The sequence below is a fragment of the Melospiza melodia genome, chromosome 2 (assembly GCF_035770615.1).
Source record: "Melospiza melodia melodia isolate bMelMel2 chromosome 2, bMelMel2.pri, whole genome shotgun sequence".
NCBI lineage: Eukaryota > Metazoa > Chordata > Aves > Passeriformes > Passerellidae > Melospiza > Melospiza melodia.
The window spans coordinates 78,173,663-78,191,927 of record NC_086195.1 but is presented as its reverse complement, the minus strand read 5'-3'; the positions used below and the strand labels follow the sequence as shown (position 1 = coordinate 78,191,927).

The 18,265-nt window shown below is 40.1% G+C and overlaps 1 protein-coding gene across 1 annotated transcript in view; it reads left to right on the top strand.

Moving 5' to 3' along the window:
• The window catches only part of GUCY1A2 (guanylate cyclase 1 soluble subunit alpha 2), a 153,177-nt gene that overhangs the window by 67,547 nt on the left and 67,365 nt on the right, over positions 1-18,265 (top strand). Inside the window, exon 5 of the mRNA XM_063148946.1 lies at positions 8,507-8,992. Within this exon, the coding sequence (XP_063005016.1) occupies positions 8,507-8,992 (486 nt within the window). The remainder of the gene's footprint in view (positions 1-8,506; positions 8,993-18,265) is intronic.

Genomic DNA, 18,265 nt, shown 5'->3' with positions numbered 1-18,265 from the left:
TCTGTAATTCTAAACGAATGAGTGTGTCTCTGAAAATTGTTTCCACTCCTCTGCTCCTGACCAAAGCAGACTTTTTAAACACTGATACTGCATATTTTTAGGTTTGAGTTGTTGGAGTAAGATGGGCAGCTGAATATCTGCACAGAGTATCCTGGCTTTTAATAGAGAGATATGTATTGTTGAAATGTAAAACTCTAGCATGCTAATCAAGGTGTGTGCAACCTGAAAACAATCTTAGGGAATGAAATAGATTTTGCAGTAAAATGAAAACCACAAAATCATAGAATATCTTGAGTTGAAAGGGACCCATAAGGTTCCTCAAGTCCTACTCCCTGCTTCTCATAGGACTACCTAAAACTAAACTGTATGGCCAAGACCATTGTCCAGATGCTAATTGGTTGATAGGTGTTTCAGGTAAAATGTTTTCTGGATGCTCTCAGGGTACTCAGTGTGCCAGGAGCTGTGGGAGTCTGCAGGCTGGAGGGGCAGCACCTGGCAGCCAGGACGTGTCCCAGGCACCCAGACTGGGAATGTGAGGGCAGCCCAGCACCAGCACTGGGACCTCCCTGGGTTTGGGGATGGGGAAAGACTGATATTGGGCTGGAACTCGGGCCCCTGGATGGGCCCATGGCCAGGGAGGGCAGGGCAGGGCTGTGAGAGCATGGCTGAGGCAGGACTGACAGCCCAGGGGGCTGGTGTGGGGTGCAGGGCCCTGGGCAGGGCCAGGGGTGTCCTGGAAGCTGGACAGGGACTGACAGGCCAACGGGGCCTTTGGGACTCACACAGGTTGTGTTTAAGTATACGAAGTTATTTGTTCATGGAAAAAACATTCAGTCTGTTCTCAGTGTGTTGATATTCAAAGGGATTTTGAAATTCTCTTGGGAACACTGGTGAATTTCTTCTTGTGGTGTTGCCCATGCCATATTCTGCCTGTCTGCCCTGTTGAGTTCACCCACTCCTCTGCTTGAGAGCATCTGTAAGGGAAGCTGATCAAGGAGCACATAGTTGAATTCTGACTCTTTGCTGTCTTGTGTAGATAGATGTTCCTTTGAAGAAATTCTTTTCCCATTGTTTTTATTCCACAGGGCTAGATTTATCTTGCACTTATCCATGTAGCAGGAGTACCTTCTTAAAAGCAATTTCTGTGTCTTGAAGCAGGAAAAGATAAACTGTAAATCGTCTTGACCTGTTTCAAGTGGAATCCACTGTTGCCTTTTGTTCCTCTAGTTGGTTTGGCAGACTAATGTGTTAAGGATAGAGTCATCTCATTTACCTCTTCTCCTTTCCCCATTTCACATGTCCTTGCAGGTGGCTCCATGCTTTTGATATGTCATGCATACCTATGCTTCTTGTGGAGCAGATCCTATCTAACCCTAACTTGTTTGCTTTTAATCTGCCACACTTGCTCTTCTCATACCAAGAAGTTATTTTAGAAGTCCAAGTTTACAACTGAAAGATATCAATGTTTCTTTCATGATCACTTTCTCTCTCTTTTACATTATAGAAAATGAATGTATTCCCACCAAAATTTTGGATTTCTTAAAGGTACAATATTTTGCTGCCAGTCTGGGTTTATGAGGTATCTATGACATACAGAAAATCTTACATTTGGTCCCTTTGCTCTGAAGGCTGTTGCATGTTATGAAACACTCCAGGGTTTGCTATAAATAGTGAGAAATTTTTTACAGTCACTTTGCTGCTGTGTGGAATAATATTCTTTTGACAATGCAGTGAGCTGGAAATACAAACTTGTAAGCAAATGCTGAGAGTTGCAATTTCACAAGAAGCCAAGCACATCCTGAGTTGTGCTGAGCAAACCTTATCTAGTTTATTCAGTTGTATCAGGCATCGACTGAAAAGTTATTTTTCATTTCTGTGGAGATGATATGTATTTCTCTTTTCAAAGAAAACATGGGTTTAATGGAAGATGATATTTTGTTATTTTTGTCTACAGAAAAAATAGCAAATCAGGGTTTAATTAGAATAAGATTTTTTTCTTATTTTTATGAATCTTTCTGCACAGCTAGTTCTGCTTGCTGTGGCGCTGACTTACTCCACTCTACAAGCAGAGCAGGAGTATTGGAGAGGTTTTAATAGCTGTTTATTTTTCTGTCTTAAGGGTCAAAGTCATGCTTTGCCTATCTGGTGGTCAGCCAGCCACAGAGCAGCACTAATTTTACAGGCTTACCAAGCCTTCATTTTATTGAATTGAATTTTGGAGCATTTAAAATAGAAATTTGTTAGAACAATTGAGAACTCATATTTCCCTTAATGTGCTGAACATATTGGCATTTAGGTACCTTGCAGTGCACAGCAGTACATTCACTCCTATGAATTAAGTTTATTCTGATAGGAGGTAGACTTAACCAGTACAGGCATGTATGTCCAAGCCTTGTGCTCCCTTCACAGCAGAGAAATGTAAGTATGTCTACACATGGGGCATGACTCATTTGACCATGACTTAGATGTGTCACATAGATCATGCAACTTTTATTCCAGAAGCACCTGTTTCTGTTGTTGCCTGTAGAAAGAGTCATAAACTGACTGAAGCAATGAATTCCACACTGACACTACATTAATTATCCCAGAACTAACTTGTGTAGTTTTTGTTTGAATACAAAATGATACCCTACGATGTCTCCCCTTCCTGTTTCCACCTAAATTTCTGTTAAGTCACTGGTTCATTCCTCTGCTTTCCAGACAGATTGATCACCTTTGACAGGTCTCACAAATCAAATGCACAATCCAACTTCTCACCATAATCCAACTCCTCACCAATGATGTTTCCTTTCTCACTCTCCCTATGAATACAAGAACATCCCACATTAAACTATTTTTTTCCAATTTGAGCTTTTTAGTTTTTGTTCATTTCATAGACTGAGGTTGGAAGGAACCAGTGGAGGTCATCTGATTCAACTTGCTCAAGCAGAGCCACCTAGAGTCGCTTTCCCAGGACCACATCCATGTGGCTTTTGAGTATCTTCAAGGATGGAAACTGCACAATCTCTGCAGCCAACCTGTAGCACTGCTTGGTGTATAAAACAAGTGTTCTCTGCTGCTCAGAGGGAGCCTCCTTTGGCTAGTTTATGTCTATGGCCTCTGGTCCTGGGCACCACTGGAAAGATCTTGCTCTGTCATCCCTAATCCCTTTGAGTACTTATGTACATGGATAAGATCATCCTGAGCCTTCTCATCTCCAGGTTAAACAGTCCCAGCTCTCTCAGCCTTTCTTCATAGGGAAGAATGTCCCAGGTTCCTATCATCTTTGTTGACCTTTTCTGGACACTGTCCAGCATGTCCATGTGTCTCCTGTACTGTGGATCCCAGAACTGGACACAGGACTCCAGGTGTGGCCTCACCAGTTCTGAGCAGAAGGGAAAGATCACTTCCCTCCACCAGCTACAACATTCCTCCTTCCAGAGCCCAGAGTACTTCTAGTCTTTGATGGACCATGTTCAATTTGCTGTCCACCAGGGACTTTCCTTAAAAGCTTTTGCCACAGGATTTGTGTTTGACCTCTTTACATTGGCACAAAGTGTTTTTTTCATATGCCCACACTCAGATTTTTCATCTTTGGGGCAAATCATCAAAATGTTTTCAAATTTTTTTTGTTGGTCATATTTTTTAGACCTTCCATTGCCTTCATTGCTTTTCACCAGATTCTCCAATTGATTCACCTTTGTGTTATACTTTAAAAGGGACAGATTTGCCCTTCTGGGGTCTGAAAATTGGTGGTCACAGTATAAGGATAACTTCTGGTGTTTTGCAAACTGTATTTTTTGTTTACGTAGTCCTGTAGAGTGTTTTATTTCTACATGACAGCATGCCATGTTGGCTTACATTCATTTGTTCCACTCTGTGCACTCTGGGCCATCTTCTCAGGAACAGTTAGCCTCCCTGTACTTTTTGCATTTATTTCTATCTAAATATATTTATTGCCCTTATTTTGAATTCCAGCTTTAGCCCATTTTTCCTATTTAAGACATTTTTTTTAATTCCAATGTTGTGTGTCATACTTTCAGCCCTTCTAGATCTGTCATGGAAACATAGCAAGAAAGTCATTGCATTTCTTTCTGCAAGTGTACTGTTGTAACTGTACTGTTTTGTCCAGTGTTCACAAAATCCGCTAAGCCTCTAACTCCTCAGATGTTATGAAATACCTTGCTGTAAATGTTCCTGAGACACCGCCATGTATCCTATAGGACATTCAGAGAAGTCCAGTTGTTTTAAAATTTAGGTTAGCAGCTGGACCTCCTTTCTGAAAGTCACCCTAAACTCTTTGTACCTGGAAATTATGATGGTGATGGTGTTCAAGTTCAAGCTGATTTTGCCCCAGTCTTTCCATCCTCTAAATAACTATGAGCCTGATAAAGAAGCAGCTTTGTTTTCTCTTACTGAACTTGTCCATTGTATAAAATCAAGCATGGATGTGCAACTGTGTATGAAAGTGTGGCCTAGCACTGTAAGTTTCTAACCTAATCCCAATTAATAAAACTAAAAAAAAAAGAAGACTGTAATCACAGTTTGGGAGGGTTTATGCACTGATCAAAATCAAAGGAGCAGCTCCATTGAAATTTGTGGATTGCAGAGGCTGCAGAAAAGGTCTGGCCAATTAGAAGGCAAGTCCTTTTAAATCCCCCAGTTATTTCTCAGGGATACCATCCTGTATTTCCTTAATCTTTTTGAGGAGATGTGTACACCTTCTCTCAATCACTATTCCGAAACACACATCTTTGTATGGAGTAGTGTCATCCCTCAGTGCAACCCATGAAACTTTTCCCTGTGCTTTTCCTTAAAGATTAGGCAGTGGAGTTGGCATTTGATTCATAAGCTTTTTGTTCCTGGGGTGGCTTGCATCCAGAGTATGCAGAGGTTGTGCATATTGGATATTGTGTACCTAATGAAGGAGCTGGTGGTGCACTGCTCAGTGGGAGACTCTCCATGTTCCCAAAAAGCACCTTTAGAATCTGTCAGTGTTTCTGAGCTGGGTCTTTGGGGAGAGACACTGAAAGAGTTCCCTGGAATCAGGAACCATTTGCTCCCTTTCTTTCAGTGACAGGGTTTTTGTTTTTCATCCCAGAGCTACTTAGGCTGCGCTGTCATTTCACTGCAACATAAGACTGTAAAATATGATATATATAATTGCTCTTTTCAAAATGTTCTCTTGCACCACTGTAAATCAGTGGAATGTCCTCTGAAAATGGTAGAATTAGTCTCATTTTATTCAGTGAGAATATAATTAAAGAGACAGGAAGGCAATGAAATGTAGCAGTAATGAAATAAAACTGATGACAGAAATGTTTCTATCTTTCCCTGCTTACAAGGAAGATGGATGATGCCATCCTGCTTGCCTGTAGGCTTATGGTCCAGGTGTAAAGTTGTCCAGCTTTGGGGAGGTGCCCAGAAGTGTGACTTACTATGGCAAGGTTCAGGCAAACCTGATACTGTGTAACATCAGCTATGTTTTTAGATAAAAAAGAATAATATAAGAAGCACAGAAAAATCAAAGAAAATAGATGGAGGTCCTGCTGGATCACAGTTGCAGACTGAAGTCTGCTAGAAAATGTCCATTTCATCTCTGAAACTTCTTTGGGAAGAAAAGGGCTTTGCAAAAGCTGATAAGAGTGATGCAGTCTTAACTCTTTTCAACTGTTGTTCTTTACCAGACCTTAGTGTTTTGCCCCAGGAAATCTGGAGCAGGTTTTTTTTCTGCTGTCCTGTTCCCTGATTTGGCAACTTGAAGAGACTGGCAGGCCATTTTCTAAAACATTGATCAGTCATCAAGAGAGAGCAGGACGACAAAGTCACTAATGAAACATGAAAGAAGTGATAGGAAACATCAACGATTCCTGTTAAACAGAACAGGTGATAATTTAGGGGATAAAGCTGAAATATCACGGAACCTTTGACAGTTTTAGGAAGCTAATCAGTTTTGTACTGAGAATATCTTTGCAGAAATTTCTCAGAATGCTCTGGAAACAACCTTGTTGAAGCAGAGGGCAGCTCACTTGGTTATTAGTAGTTAGGCATTTTACAGGATGGTGTGTCTTTTATTGCTTTTCACACATAAGTCTCCAAGTGTCTTACAGGGTGGTCAATAGCATTGTTCCTGCTGTGCTGAAAGGCCACATAAGAAGTCAGGATTGATAATCTGCCTGAAGTTACCCAGAAGCAGAGCAGAGGACTCCAGAGTGCCTATTTTGTACATTATTTACACAGTCAGTGTTTCCTGAGAAAAGTCCACCCGGGGAAAGTTGGCACAATATATTAACACAGACAGTGATCACATCAAAGAGTTTAACACCTCAAATTGACAGAGGCGAAGTGGGAGCACAGGGGGATGCATTGATTTTCTTCTAGTCTCGCAGCAGGTTAACAGGAGAAACACACCTCCAAGCCAGGTGCCTTGCCTTGCTGACATGCAGCTCAAGCCCAGGCTAGGCAGGCTCAGCCAGGATCTGTGGTCACACTCTCTCTATCCTCCTGAGCTGAAAAAACCCTGTTTTCACCTGGAGATGGAAGATTCAAGTGAGGAAGTGATGGAAGAGGCAATATGAGATACTTTTATTTTGCACAAGAGTGAAAATCAACAAACAGAAAACTCTCCGGCACAGGGGAACAAAATAGGAAGAGAATTTAGAAATGCTGTACCATGTATTTAATATTTGGCAACTTGTACTTCGGAGTTAAAACAATTTTGCATGTGCCCTTTTGGAAGCATGAGGCTGCATGCATGCAGAAAGCATCCTATTTTCCAGGGAGCCATGTTTCAAAAGTAGAAAAAGAGCACTTAGCCATGGAGCATTAAATCAGCTCATGCAGTTTGCTGACTGGCTTTCTCACTGAGATGAATGTCCCAGAGTGAAGCTGAAGAAGCAAGGCTTAGGAATGTAAATATTAGTAGGTGTGCAGGAAAATAAATTAGAAAATTTGACAATTTTAATGACTTGCATTTATTATTTTCACTTGCTGAGTTCCCTGGCTGACATCAGGAGCTGAATGTTAGGTTGCTAGCAGAGAAGGCAGAGGGCAATAGGGACAGTATAGGCTCAGTTCTCATGTTGCCATAGAGTTTACAATGACAGCATTATGTATAAAAAATATTATGTAAACCTTATGTAAAAACAACTGATAGAAAGAGGTGCTTCCTTAAATCTCCCCCAGACATGGAAGTACCATGTAGGATTACCTGTCACCTCAGCAGGAGCTTTCAGACCACTGGACACTTAAATCACATCATTATTACAGACACCTCTGGATTCCCTGATGGAGGTTTTTCTATTTTGCTTGGTAGGATTATGGATGGAAGGAGGATTAAATGATAAGTGAATAATGTGACAGCAAGCAAATGGCTACATGATGAAAGAAATGGTCACTGGAGGAGGCCTTTTCATTTTAAGATATTATGTGGAATAGAAAACAGAGATACAAGGCATTATGGTGCCTAACACTGCTTAGGTGCCCAAGGTTTGTGTGTTGTGCCTGTATTGATTGTGAGATCCACAGGGTAAGGTCTGTGGGCATTTCTAGATCACCTTGCACATTATTGCCCTGGTCTTTGTGCAGTCCTGGAAGGGAAACATTAATGGAGTTGTTTTTCATGACAGAGGCTATGGCAAGCTGTGTTTACAAAGAGATGCAGTTTGTCTGATTTAATTTAGTTTTCAGTGTCCATTTCAGTCTGGCAGTTTTGTGCTTGACTGCCATCATGGAGCAAGAGGTGACAATCCACGGCCTCAGTGATATCCACCCTTGGACAGTGCTCAAAACATCTAGACATCTAACAGGCTAATGCAAAAGCTATCAACCAGTGTGATGAACCACCTGATGCTCCTTACCTGCTGTACCTTCTGCTATTCCACAAATACAAATTGGATGAAGCTCTGTTGCCAAGAAATCTGTAGATTCTAACTGAGTCTGCATGTATGAGAAGGAAAACAGGAAACAGGAGGACTAGTATGATATTTCCATGCCATTTGTTATTTTACAGAGCTGTTTTTCACATCTATTTTTATTTGATTCCTCCATAAAATGGCCACAATTGACTTGTATTAGATATTTTGCTGAAAAAGAACAGAAGGCACTTCATTTCACTAACCTGCTTTCAGACAGTTGCAATTTCTCTTCCCTTTTTTGCTTTTTCTAATTTATAGCCAAGTAACAGAGAAAGAACAACTCAGAAATTTGCTTGTAAGTCCAGGTACATCCAGGAGCATTATTTAGACAGCACTCTGAGAATACATATTATTGCTTTCTTATTTAATTGGGTACAAACAAAATCCAACATCTGATTTGGGAATACTTTTGTGTCAATTTAGTTTGTTTTCTGACTCAATTTGGTGAGCAGACTGTGAGTCTCATTACTTGAGTAGGTGAGTGCAAAAGGCTTCTGTATAAAAGACTACAGTTAATTGTTTTAGCTGAAAAGACAGAGGAAATAGAATGAGGATCCACATCTATAAGCTGATTTTCCCCCTTGTCTAAACTCTTTCTTTTTGTTTTACAGGTGATGGAAATTAAAGGACAAATGATTCATGTGCCAGAATCAAACTCTATATTGTTTCTGGGTTCCCCCTGTGTGGACAAGCTGGATGAGCTGATGGGCCGAGGCCTCCATCTTTCGGACATACCTATCCATGATGCTACTCGTGATGTCATACTGGTTGGGGAGCAAGCAAAGGCACAGGATGGCTTGAAAAAACGAATGGATAAGCTGAAGGCAACGCTAGAATGTACGCACCAAGCTCTGGAAGAGGAGAAAAAGAAGACAGTAGATCTCCTTATTTCTATTTTCCCCGAAGAGGTGGCTCAGCAGTTGTGGCAGGGGCAGCAGGTTCAGGCCAGGAAGTTTGATGATGTGACCATGCTCTTCTCGGACATTGTTGGCTTCACTGCCATCTGTGCCCAGTGCACGCCCATGCAGGTCATCAGCATGCTCAACGAGCTCTACACGCGCTTCGACCACCAGTGTGGATTCCTTGACATCTACAAGGTAACAGCTCAAGTCCTAACCTAGCAAAACATAACTGAAATGAAGGCAGAAAAAAATCCCAGTAGCTTTCTTCATAAATTGCAGACCTTCCTCAGAAAAATATGGAAGCAATATTTTTTTTTTATGCGTAAAAAACCCCAGATCTGAAATATGACCATTGAAACTCAAATGCTTGAATATGAAATGGTCATCATGATACTCCCGTGGGAATATTGGCCTCATATTCCCATTTTCTTGTAGAAATACACATCTCCTGTATTATGGCCTGGTTTCCTTTAGATGACACATCAGCCACAGTGTTCTAACAATGAAGAAGTGCACAGTGATGAATCCTAAGCCAGGCTTCAGCTCCTCAGAGGCATTCACCTTTGACTTGAATGGTTTAGGGCTTAGGCATTTATCTTTCCCTTGAAAGAAATAAATTTTCCATGAGGAGCAGAGCATTCACTAAAAAACGTTATTATAAGGAGTTTCAACTTCCACTGAAAAACAGGAAGAGGACAGCAGATGTCTATACATAGTAAACGTAATGAATGGGACATGGTGCAGGTGTGCCATGCTCTAAAGGAAATGTCACGCATGCTGGTCCCATTAGAGAACTCTTAGAGAGCTCATCTCCACTTCTCTTAAATGGATTTGGTGTCCAGTATGTATTTGAGTGAAAAAAAGGGGGAGGTAGAATTTAATAAATGCACTGAAGATATTAGCAGTGTAATTATCTTGTGAAACCTACAGACTGTTTTGTATATGGAATGCCTTTAATATTGTGATAGAAGAAATAGAGCAAGTCTCTTTTTATATGTTAATGCACAAGAGAAAAGAGATGTGGTTGTAAAATTATATATTGACTTTATTACATGCCTGAGGTTTGCAAACTAACAGTTTTCAAACTATTTAATATAGTATTTGTTGATAGGCTGTAGAGAAAAAGGTCTCAAAAATGTCCTGCTCCTTTCATTTCTAGCCTTTAATGCACTTTAAAAGGAATTGAAAAATAATTACTACCCATCCAAATAATAATCATGGCTGAAAAGCTACAGCATGTACCACAGATAAAACTGAAAATGGTATAGCTAAAGGTTGGTAGGGCAGTTTACCAAAGTAAACAAGTACACTGTAAAGAAGTTTTGGGCTCCTGGTTTAGTGGTTTGTTTTCCTAATGCTCAGAAGCCAAAGGCCATCTTGGGACATGAATGCAGTGGAAGGTACCAGCCCTGATTTGAAAACTGTTGTGGTGGTGCTGTTTGAAAAGATGGTGAGTGTGACCTCAATTTTTGTTAATCTAATGTTGCTGCACTGGATTATGACCCAGCTTCAGGAAGAGAACTTGAGGAAATTCTAACCCAGAGCCAGGAGGATACCTGGTGACCCTGCTTCACATGCTGTGTGTTCACTCACTGTGTTCCCAGGTGATTCATTTCAGCTGTTTTGAAGCATTCAGAATATCCTTTGTTGAAAATTACGGCTGTATGGGAATAGGATATAAAGTATGCAAAACTCTATGATCTGACTGCAGAGAAGGTTGGTTGAGTCCTCTGAGAACACTAAGAAGGAATATTTATGCATAGGAATAATCACCACCACAACAATTATGATTTTATAAGTTATTGTCAGGTAGCCAATTTTAGATACTTAATCACCACTTCTTGTACCCAGGCCACCTCAAAGATATATTTGTGTAACTAGGCTACAGAAATTTATCATGTGACCTAAATACATACATTTTTAAATTTGCTTGTTTTTAAGCAGCATGGCAAGAATGATTTGCAAAGATTATTTGGTGGACACATCTGAAAACCAAATGCACCATTTTGTAAACAGAAAATTAAGTAAAATACGATAAATAAATTCCATGCTGTAAATTATTTACCCAGCTTTACTGTTACAGAATTTTGTGTTCAGAACCTCACTGCTTCTAATCCTGCAATGAACGTAGTGTTTTCATTTGTCTCATGCTGTTCATCCAGGGATGTTTATAGAGAAATATGGCACAGAAAGAACAAAGACCCTCACATTTAACTAATCAGACATAGAGGGCAAGCATAATAAGCTCTTGGATACAGACTGAAAATGCTTGGAGAGAGCTGAAGGGTGATGAGTTAGACTTTGAAATTTCTTGGAAATCAAAGTAAGTAGCTATAACTGATGAGGTAGGGAAAGCTTATCCAATGGATGGAGGCACAGGTGAGAATGACACAGACAGATGATGGGCTCAGGAGATGAATTTCACAGCAGTATTTTGAATGGATAGCAATGATGACAGATTGCATTTGTCCAGGCTGAGGGAGAGCATTGCCGTAATTGAGAGGCACAGTGCTATGAGCCTGGGTGACAGTTTTAGCAATCTAGAAGAATCTGTGTTTTAGAGAGTGAATCTTGGGAAAGAATCTGCTGATATATAGCCTTGGTGAAAAGATTAGGAGGGTCATGCTCATGATAATCACAGAAGAACAAGGAGGTGAAAGAGCTGAGACCTGGTGATGCATTTGGAAACTGGGGCTGCTGACTATCAGAGCTAGTTTATTTGGCTTGAGGTTGAGGAGTGGGAGAAAAAGTCAAGCAGGGAGTGCAGTCCAGGTCAGTGTAGCTGCACATGCTTGGCAAGCTGGTGTTTGTGGACATGCAAGTAAAAGCATGGACTCCAGGAGCAGAAGTCATGGGAGAGATTTCTCAGTACATTTTGAAAGCTGTGGCTTTGGGTAAAATATGTACTTGTTGGCCTCTTTTGACCTGTTTTGCTCTGCCTCTGAGTTCCTGTTGTTTATCAGCCAAGGACTGGGAAATGGTGCTTCAGTTAAGCCATCTCTTTATCAAACAAGCTATTTAGATATGCTGCAGCCATGTCTTCTGGCATTTAGACTTAACCCTGCAGTCTGAAATCTTCCCTGCTTAAGATTCCCACAGCTTCTGTTTCTCCTTCATGTAATATGTATTTGACATTGGCTCATTTACAATATTTGTTTCTTGTTCAGTCCTTCTGCCTTTGTAGGCTTACTTTCTCAGCTCTTTCCCCCTCAGTTTCCCTTCTGAAGCATTTCCCTCTTGCACCCTTTAACTGTCTAAACGCAGCATTTATTTAAAGGCAGCATTTATTGTGCATGTTTTTTTGGCTGCATAGCTGGGTAGTGTCAAGCCAAACAGAGCAGAACCAGGCCTGATCCTGTAGGTTTTAGTTTCTTTGTCCTTTCTCTAAACAGAGCAGAATTTGTCCTTGAAGACATAATAGATTTTCTCTGATGCTATACTTCACATTCTCTGAAGTCCTAAGTCCCGCTTTCCTTGTCTAAGCAGAGAGTCCTAAATGTTTTTTGAAAATGAACTGTGGTCAGCTGCCAGAATTTCTTTGCTATACATCTTCATCGTAAACATTTTAATTGAAAGTTTATTGATTATTTATATGAGACAGTATGATTACATACATTCATTTTGCAGTCAGAATCCGCCACTTCGCTGTGTGGATTCCTGCTTTCTTTTTGGTTTCATTATTTGGCTGAACTGGCACTCTCTCTGAGCGGTACCACATGCAGCTTCCATGGGTTTTTATTCCTGGCAACATGATACACTTAGTATGTTACATCTTTATTTTCTGATTTTATATGCCTAACACTGTATACAGCCTTAATGTTTGCTCATTGTAAAGACCCAAGACTAAAAAATGATGGGAAATCTGAACTTACCTGCAATCATTCAAGACTGATACTCACCAGTTTTGAAAAATGTTTATATGTAAAAATGTTTGTATTTAAAATGTAATTTTAAACTCCCATTTTCTAAGAATATAACTTTGCATTTCTGTACTGGTAGTTGGAGTTGCAGAAATCTGTGCTCATTTTACAGAAAATACCAGTACATTCTCAGTGCCATGACCGTCCTCTGTTGAGAACTAATACATCTTGTACTCAAATACAAGTAGTTGTACATGTACTCAAATAAATGTTCTCAACCTTACTATCAGTGCTATAATGACTAAAGAATAAGCAGTAAGCAGAGTCATGAGCTTCAGATTATTCTGAAGTTTTCCAGGCTTTATGTTTCATAAGTTAAAAAACATAGTCTCCAAGTTTTCATGTAAAATCTATGGCTACTATTGTTGCTATCTTTCCATCCAGCTTTAACCTTTTAAGTTCTGTGTAAAAACATGGCCATTTGAAGAAGTTTTAAAATTCTAAACTTCAGCTTAGGCATTTGGAAAATGCAGGAAATGCAATTAAGTTATATAAAATGATAGTGGTACTCTTACATGAGCAATACAGAACACATAAAATATTACAAGATACCTTTTTATAAAAATGGAACGGTGCAGTTCTGAGGATTACCAGTGAACCAGGTGTTGCTTCTTCCTGATAGCCTAAAGTCGGTGAGTTTTGAATGTGTAATAGATGAAAATGGGCAATAGAAAAAAATTTGCATAGCCCAGAAGCTCACTCTCTCTGCAGTCCACCCAGCCTGGTAGAGCTGCCTTCAGCACACTGCCCTGTTTTGGTCCCACCATGAAAGGTTCCTGAACCTTCTTTCTCCTGTCTCTGAGCTGGCAATGACACTTTCTCCTCCTTGAAGTCTTTGCGTGTACCTGGACTTGCTGACACACTGGCATGTCTCACTCCAGTATGAAGTTAGAGCAAAGCCAGGGCAGCTCTCTCTTTGGGGAACTCAGAAGTGTTCTTGGGTTACGGGGGAGAAAAACCCTAAGGGAAAAAAAAAAGAAACACAGAATGTTCCACGGATTTTCTCTGCAGATCTGGTGTAACACCACCCAAGAACTCAAGAATATTTTAAGACTTCCCATTCCTTTAAGCATATATTTTTCTCCAGCCTTGTGGACGATTTACACTTTCTGTCTTCAGGGAGATCTGCAAATGAAGCAAATAGACACTCAGGCTCCAGAAGAGTTATTCTTTGCTTTATAAACACACAGCCCTGCACAAGGCACTAAAACATCTGTGCATGTTCTCCTGCAATACATCACCCAAGAATCCTCTAAAGAGCCTGGGACTTCTGTTTCTGTATACAACTACTTCTCTACTTCTTCACTAATACCATACTTGTATATAGTTCCTTCTCTTTTTTTTCTTTTTTTGGTCTCTCTCCTTTCACTTTTCTCTCATCTGGAATGCACACTTTTGTTTGTAACTGCCCTGGTCCATTTCTCTCAAGTTGCATAGAAGCCTTAGAGTCTGTGTCCAGCTTACAGGTCCTGTGAGCACTTTCCAAGTCCTCAGTTGGTATGTGAAGCCTGGCTATAAGCTTTAACTTGAATAGGACCGAGAAGGGTGTCCTCCTTGCTCCAAACTGAGGAGCCAGCCCACATACTGCGGCCAGACAGGAGGCATGGCCAAGGGCATTCCTTCTTGCAGCACACAGATGCTATGTCCCTGATGCTATGTCCTTTGTTTTATTCTCTCCAGTTTTTCCACCTTCTAAATTTTGGTACCTCTGAGGGACTGGAGAAAATTAATTTCAGTTTCCATCTGCTTTGGCCCTTTTCATTTTTTAGCACTCTGGCTGGACTATCGTGTACCAAGATGCAACATTTTCATTCATGCAAATAGCTTTCATAACTGTTCCTTAATTTATTAAATTATTTAAATTAACATGGAGGATACTTAAGTAAGTTTATAGAAACTGGATGACATAGGAATTTCAGGACACATAAATTAAAGCCTGCATAACCTTGAGGAGGGTGTTCTGGTTCACTAGGAGTTTAAATCCTGGAAATACCTCTGGCAAGTTAAGACCACACTTACACTGAGAGAAGGACAATCACATTAAACTGAAATGTGTCTTGGGTCGTACATGATTATTTTAATATTTTCTTGTTTTGTTAAGTAGTTCTGCACTTTGATATTGCAGTAGGCAGAATGCCAGCCAGGAAGTTTTCTGTTCATCAGAGATAATTGGTCTGATTTTTGCAGTCTCATATTTTCCTACAGAAGAGAGAAATCATTTATACACTATGAATTTTGTATTCTGTGGCTGTTGTGTGCAAACCTGGATGCTGGTGTCATGTAGACCGCAAGTCTTCTGGCATGACTCTTTTAACTACTGAAAAAACCCCTCTTTTAAGATACTAGGTAGTAATTCTGCATGGCAAATACTGTTTGCCTTTTTTCTTCTGTAAAGGAAGTAGCACTCTGAATTACAGTGTAGATGAAAGAGTTTCTCCATATATTGCATACTGAAAGATCTGTGCTTAAGACTGCTAAGTAGGTGCTTTAGAAAGAGTTCAAACACAGCTCTTGCTGCAAAATGCTCCTGAACTTGCCAGTGTGTAACATCATTAAATTCACTAAAAATAAGATGCCCTCAGGCCTGGTAAGAGCAATTGCTTCTTAATTAGGCTCCTGGGAAAGCAACTTGGTTTTATAGGAAGTCACTTCTTTTGAAAAATGAGCTTTACAAGAATAACGGAGTTCTGAACTTCATAGGTGGATGCCTGTAATCCCTCCCTTCTCACACAGGAGGAGTTTTCCTGAAGAATTTCCAAAAGCGGAATGTCATGTCATAAAAGTGTTGCAAAGTTACCTTGAAACTTGGGCACAAGATTTCACTGCCTTGGAATTGATTTTAAAAACATTAGAGACAGAAGCTAAGAGAGTGAAACACTAAGTAAAAACTGAAGGACATTCTTTGAAAGCAGTTGTGTTCTCAGATCCTATCTTGAAAACTTTATAATCCTTTCCAAAGCAGAAAGTTTTTTATAATATACCAGAGATTTGGAAATCTATAAATAGTGCTGTATGCTGAAGGATATTGTTAAGCTTAAGCAGTGTTGCAAAATTCAACTGTTTCAAAGCTTTGCTGACAAATCTTTGCAGTAGAAAAAACTTGAAGAAAACTTAAAAATGCAAACAGAATTAGGCCTTAATTTGTATTCAGAAACAGCACAAAACCAAATAGATTTTGTTTCATTTGAAAAAGGACAGTATTCACTCATTGCAATGTAGACAGAAATGTGGATCTAGACCTACCTCAGGATCAAGAATACCTAGTCCAAGCTCAGAGGAGGCTTTTCTGAGCTGCCCTTACACCACCTCCAGAGAAAGAGCACACACACTTAATGTCACAGGGAAATAACCTTATCTGGTTTCCCTCCGGCATGTTTATTTATTATTTCTTTCCTTAGAATCTGTGTTTTAGATTAAATGACTTGTTCAAGTCTTTGTACCATAAGCTGCCCAAAATACTTCACATCTGCTCTCCCTGCACTTAATGATTAATAACAACCCCTGACCTGCATGCCAAAATATGTGTGGCCAGAGCCAGGACTTTCTGAGCTAAACAGGATCTTACTGTTGTGCTGAGCAATGCTATCGTAGCACTAGCAGTCAGCACACTCATGCAGTCCTTCTCCTGGCTTGGGGTATGCTGTGGGAGCAGGAACATGCCCACTGTGCTGCACTGTCAAGGGCACAGAGCTCCCCTAGAGTCTTCTGGGAGTCTCACAAACTAAGCCCGTGGCCCACATGAACCTGTTTTTCAGGCAATGCCCAGAAAAGCATGCTGGTGACAGCATGGGAGGGGTCTTGCATATCAAATGACAGTCTGGGCATGGATGCAGGCAATTAAGCAAAGACACACACATTTGCATCCTGCTGTAGGAAATGGGAAAAAAAGAGGTTTACAGAATTCAGGATGGAATGCGTCATGCCTTGAAAATTAATTTTTCTCTTCAGTTACTATAGAAAGAGTATAGATGAGTATACTGAATTAAAGCTTCATTTTTGTATGACTGACACTTGGTAATGTGAGCTCCATCATGAATTAGAACATTGTGAGGTTATGACTGATCTGCAGAGATACTGTGAGAATGATTTGGGTAGAAGGCAATATGGGAGATGTCAATGACATCTTGAGGTAGAATATGAATATCAAATAAATTGTTCCTGTGATGAGTGCTGAGATTGCTGACTTAAAACAAAAAAAGGACAGAATCTCCATTTTCTTCAGTTTTTGTCCCATACCAGTTAAAAGCTGTCCTGTTTGCTGCTGGACTAGAAGTCATGGACAGGAATAATGAAGCCCAAATGAAAAGTCTGAAGCACCATGTTGCCACATACCACAGCCTTTTCTGTATTCTCCTGCTGTACAACTTAGGGCAGAAAACAGATGAAAGAAAAGCCACTGGGAGATACTAATAACTTCAAAGGTTTCCTTTACAGTTAGACTTGCAAGAATTTCATCTTGAAGCTGAATTTGACTGAATTCCTTTAGAAGGAAGACATTTCAGCTTTCATAAAAGAAGTACATAGTTTTGAAGTACTGTGTAGTTCAGTCTTGCAGATGGAATGAAATACGGATAAACAGGATAATGAATATTGTGTGAAAGCATAGGTCTTTACTGTAGGCTCTGATAATTTCCAGTGTTCATTCATATCCTGAATTTTGGCCTCATGCTGGGATGAAACTTACAAAACCATCGCCTTTAATATTTATATGCTGCCATGGAAGTGCAGCCTGGGTGTGCAGGAAGCCAAGATGTGCTCCAGTAAGTCTAGGCTGAGGAGTACAAATAGAACTTTGACTTTGCTCATTAAGAAACCAATACAGGTCTTCAAATCAAAATAATATGCTAGAAGGCTTTGATTTTGCTGTTAAGGTCATCATAAGAATCACTTAAGGTTTATACCTGTAATAAATGCTTTTCTGGATTAATATCGAAGACTGGAAAGGAAACTGATCTCTGGAGTGTAGAAGGTTTTTCCACTGGTTCCTCTGACAATCTAGAGATCAGCTTTCCTAAAGGACTGTTTGATTTTGCAGAACTTGCCATGTCCTCCTTTTAAAATTGACCTGCCTCTGTGACCTTCAGAGGTTCAATCTGCCCTTCTGCCTCTTCACATAGTCTTGCTAATTCTTCCTTTTCGACAGTTCTGAGGTAGAGGTGAAAATACGCTACTTTTAGCATAGAGTTAATAATTAGACTTATCCTCGCAGTCAACAGAGGAATGTTTGATTTTATAGGGTAAGTGTGAATGTTTTTAAGTGTTAGACTTTTGTTTATGAAGGAGGTTCTTAGCCCAGGTCAGGTAACTGCAAGAGTTCCCATTGGGTTCATTGATCATGAAGAGAATTGTGAGTGAATAGCTCATATTCAAATTGCTATATTAGACATATTTCTGGTTAGGTGAACTGAATCTCACCTGTGTAGATTACAGCTGCTACATCTTGGCAGCTTACGGTCTGTAAGATGCAGCTGCAGCTGAAATACTGCTTCTTTCTGCTAGTGCCATCTACTTTTCATGTGTTTTATGGTTGTTTAATAATGTTATAGCT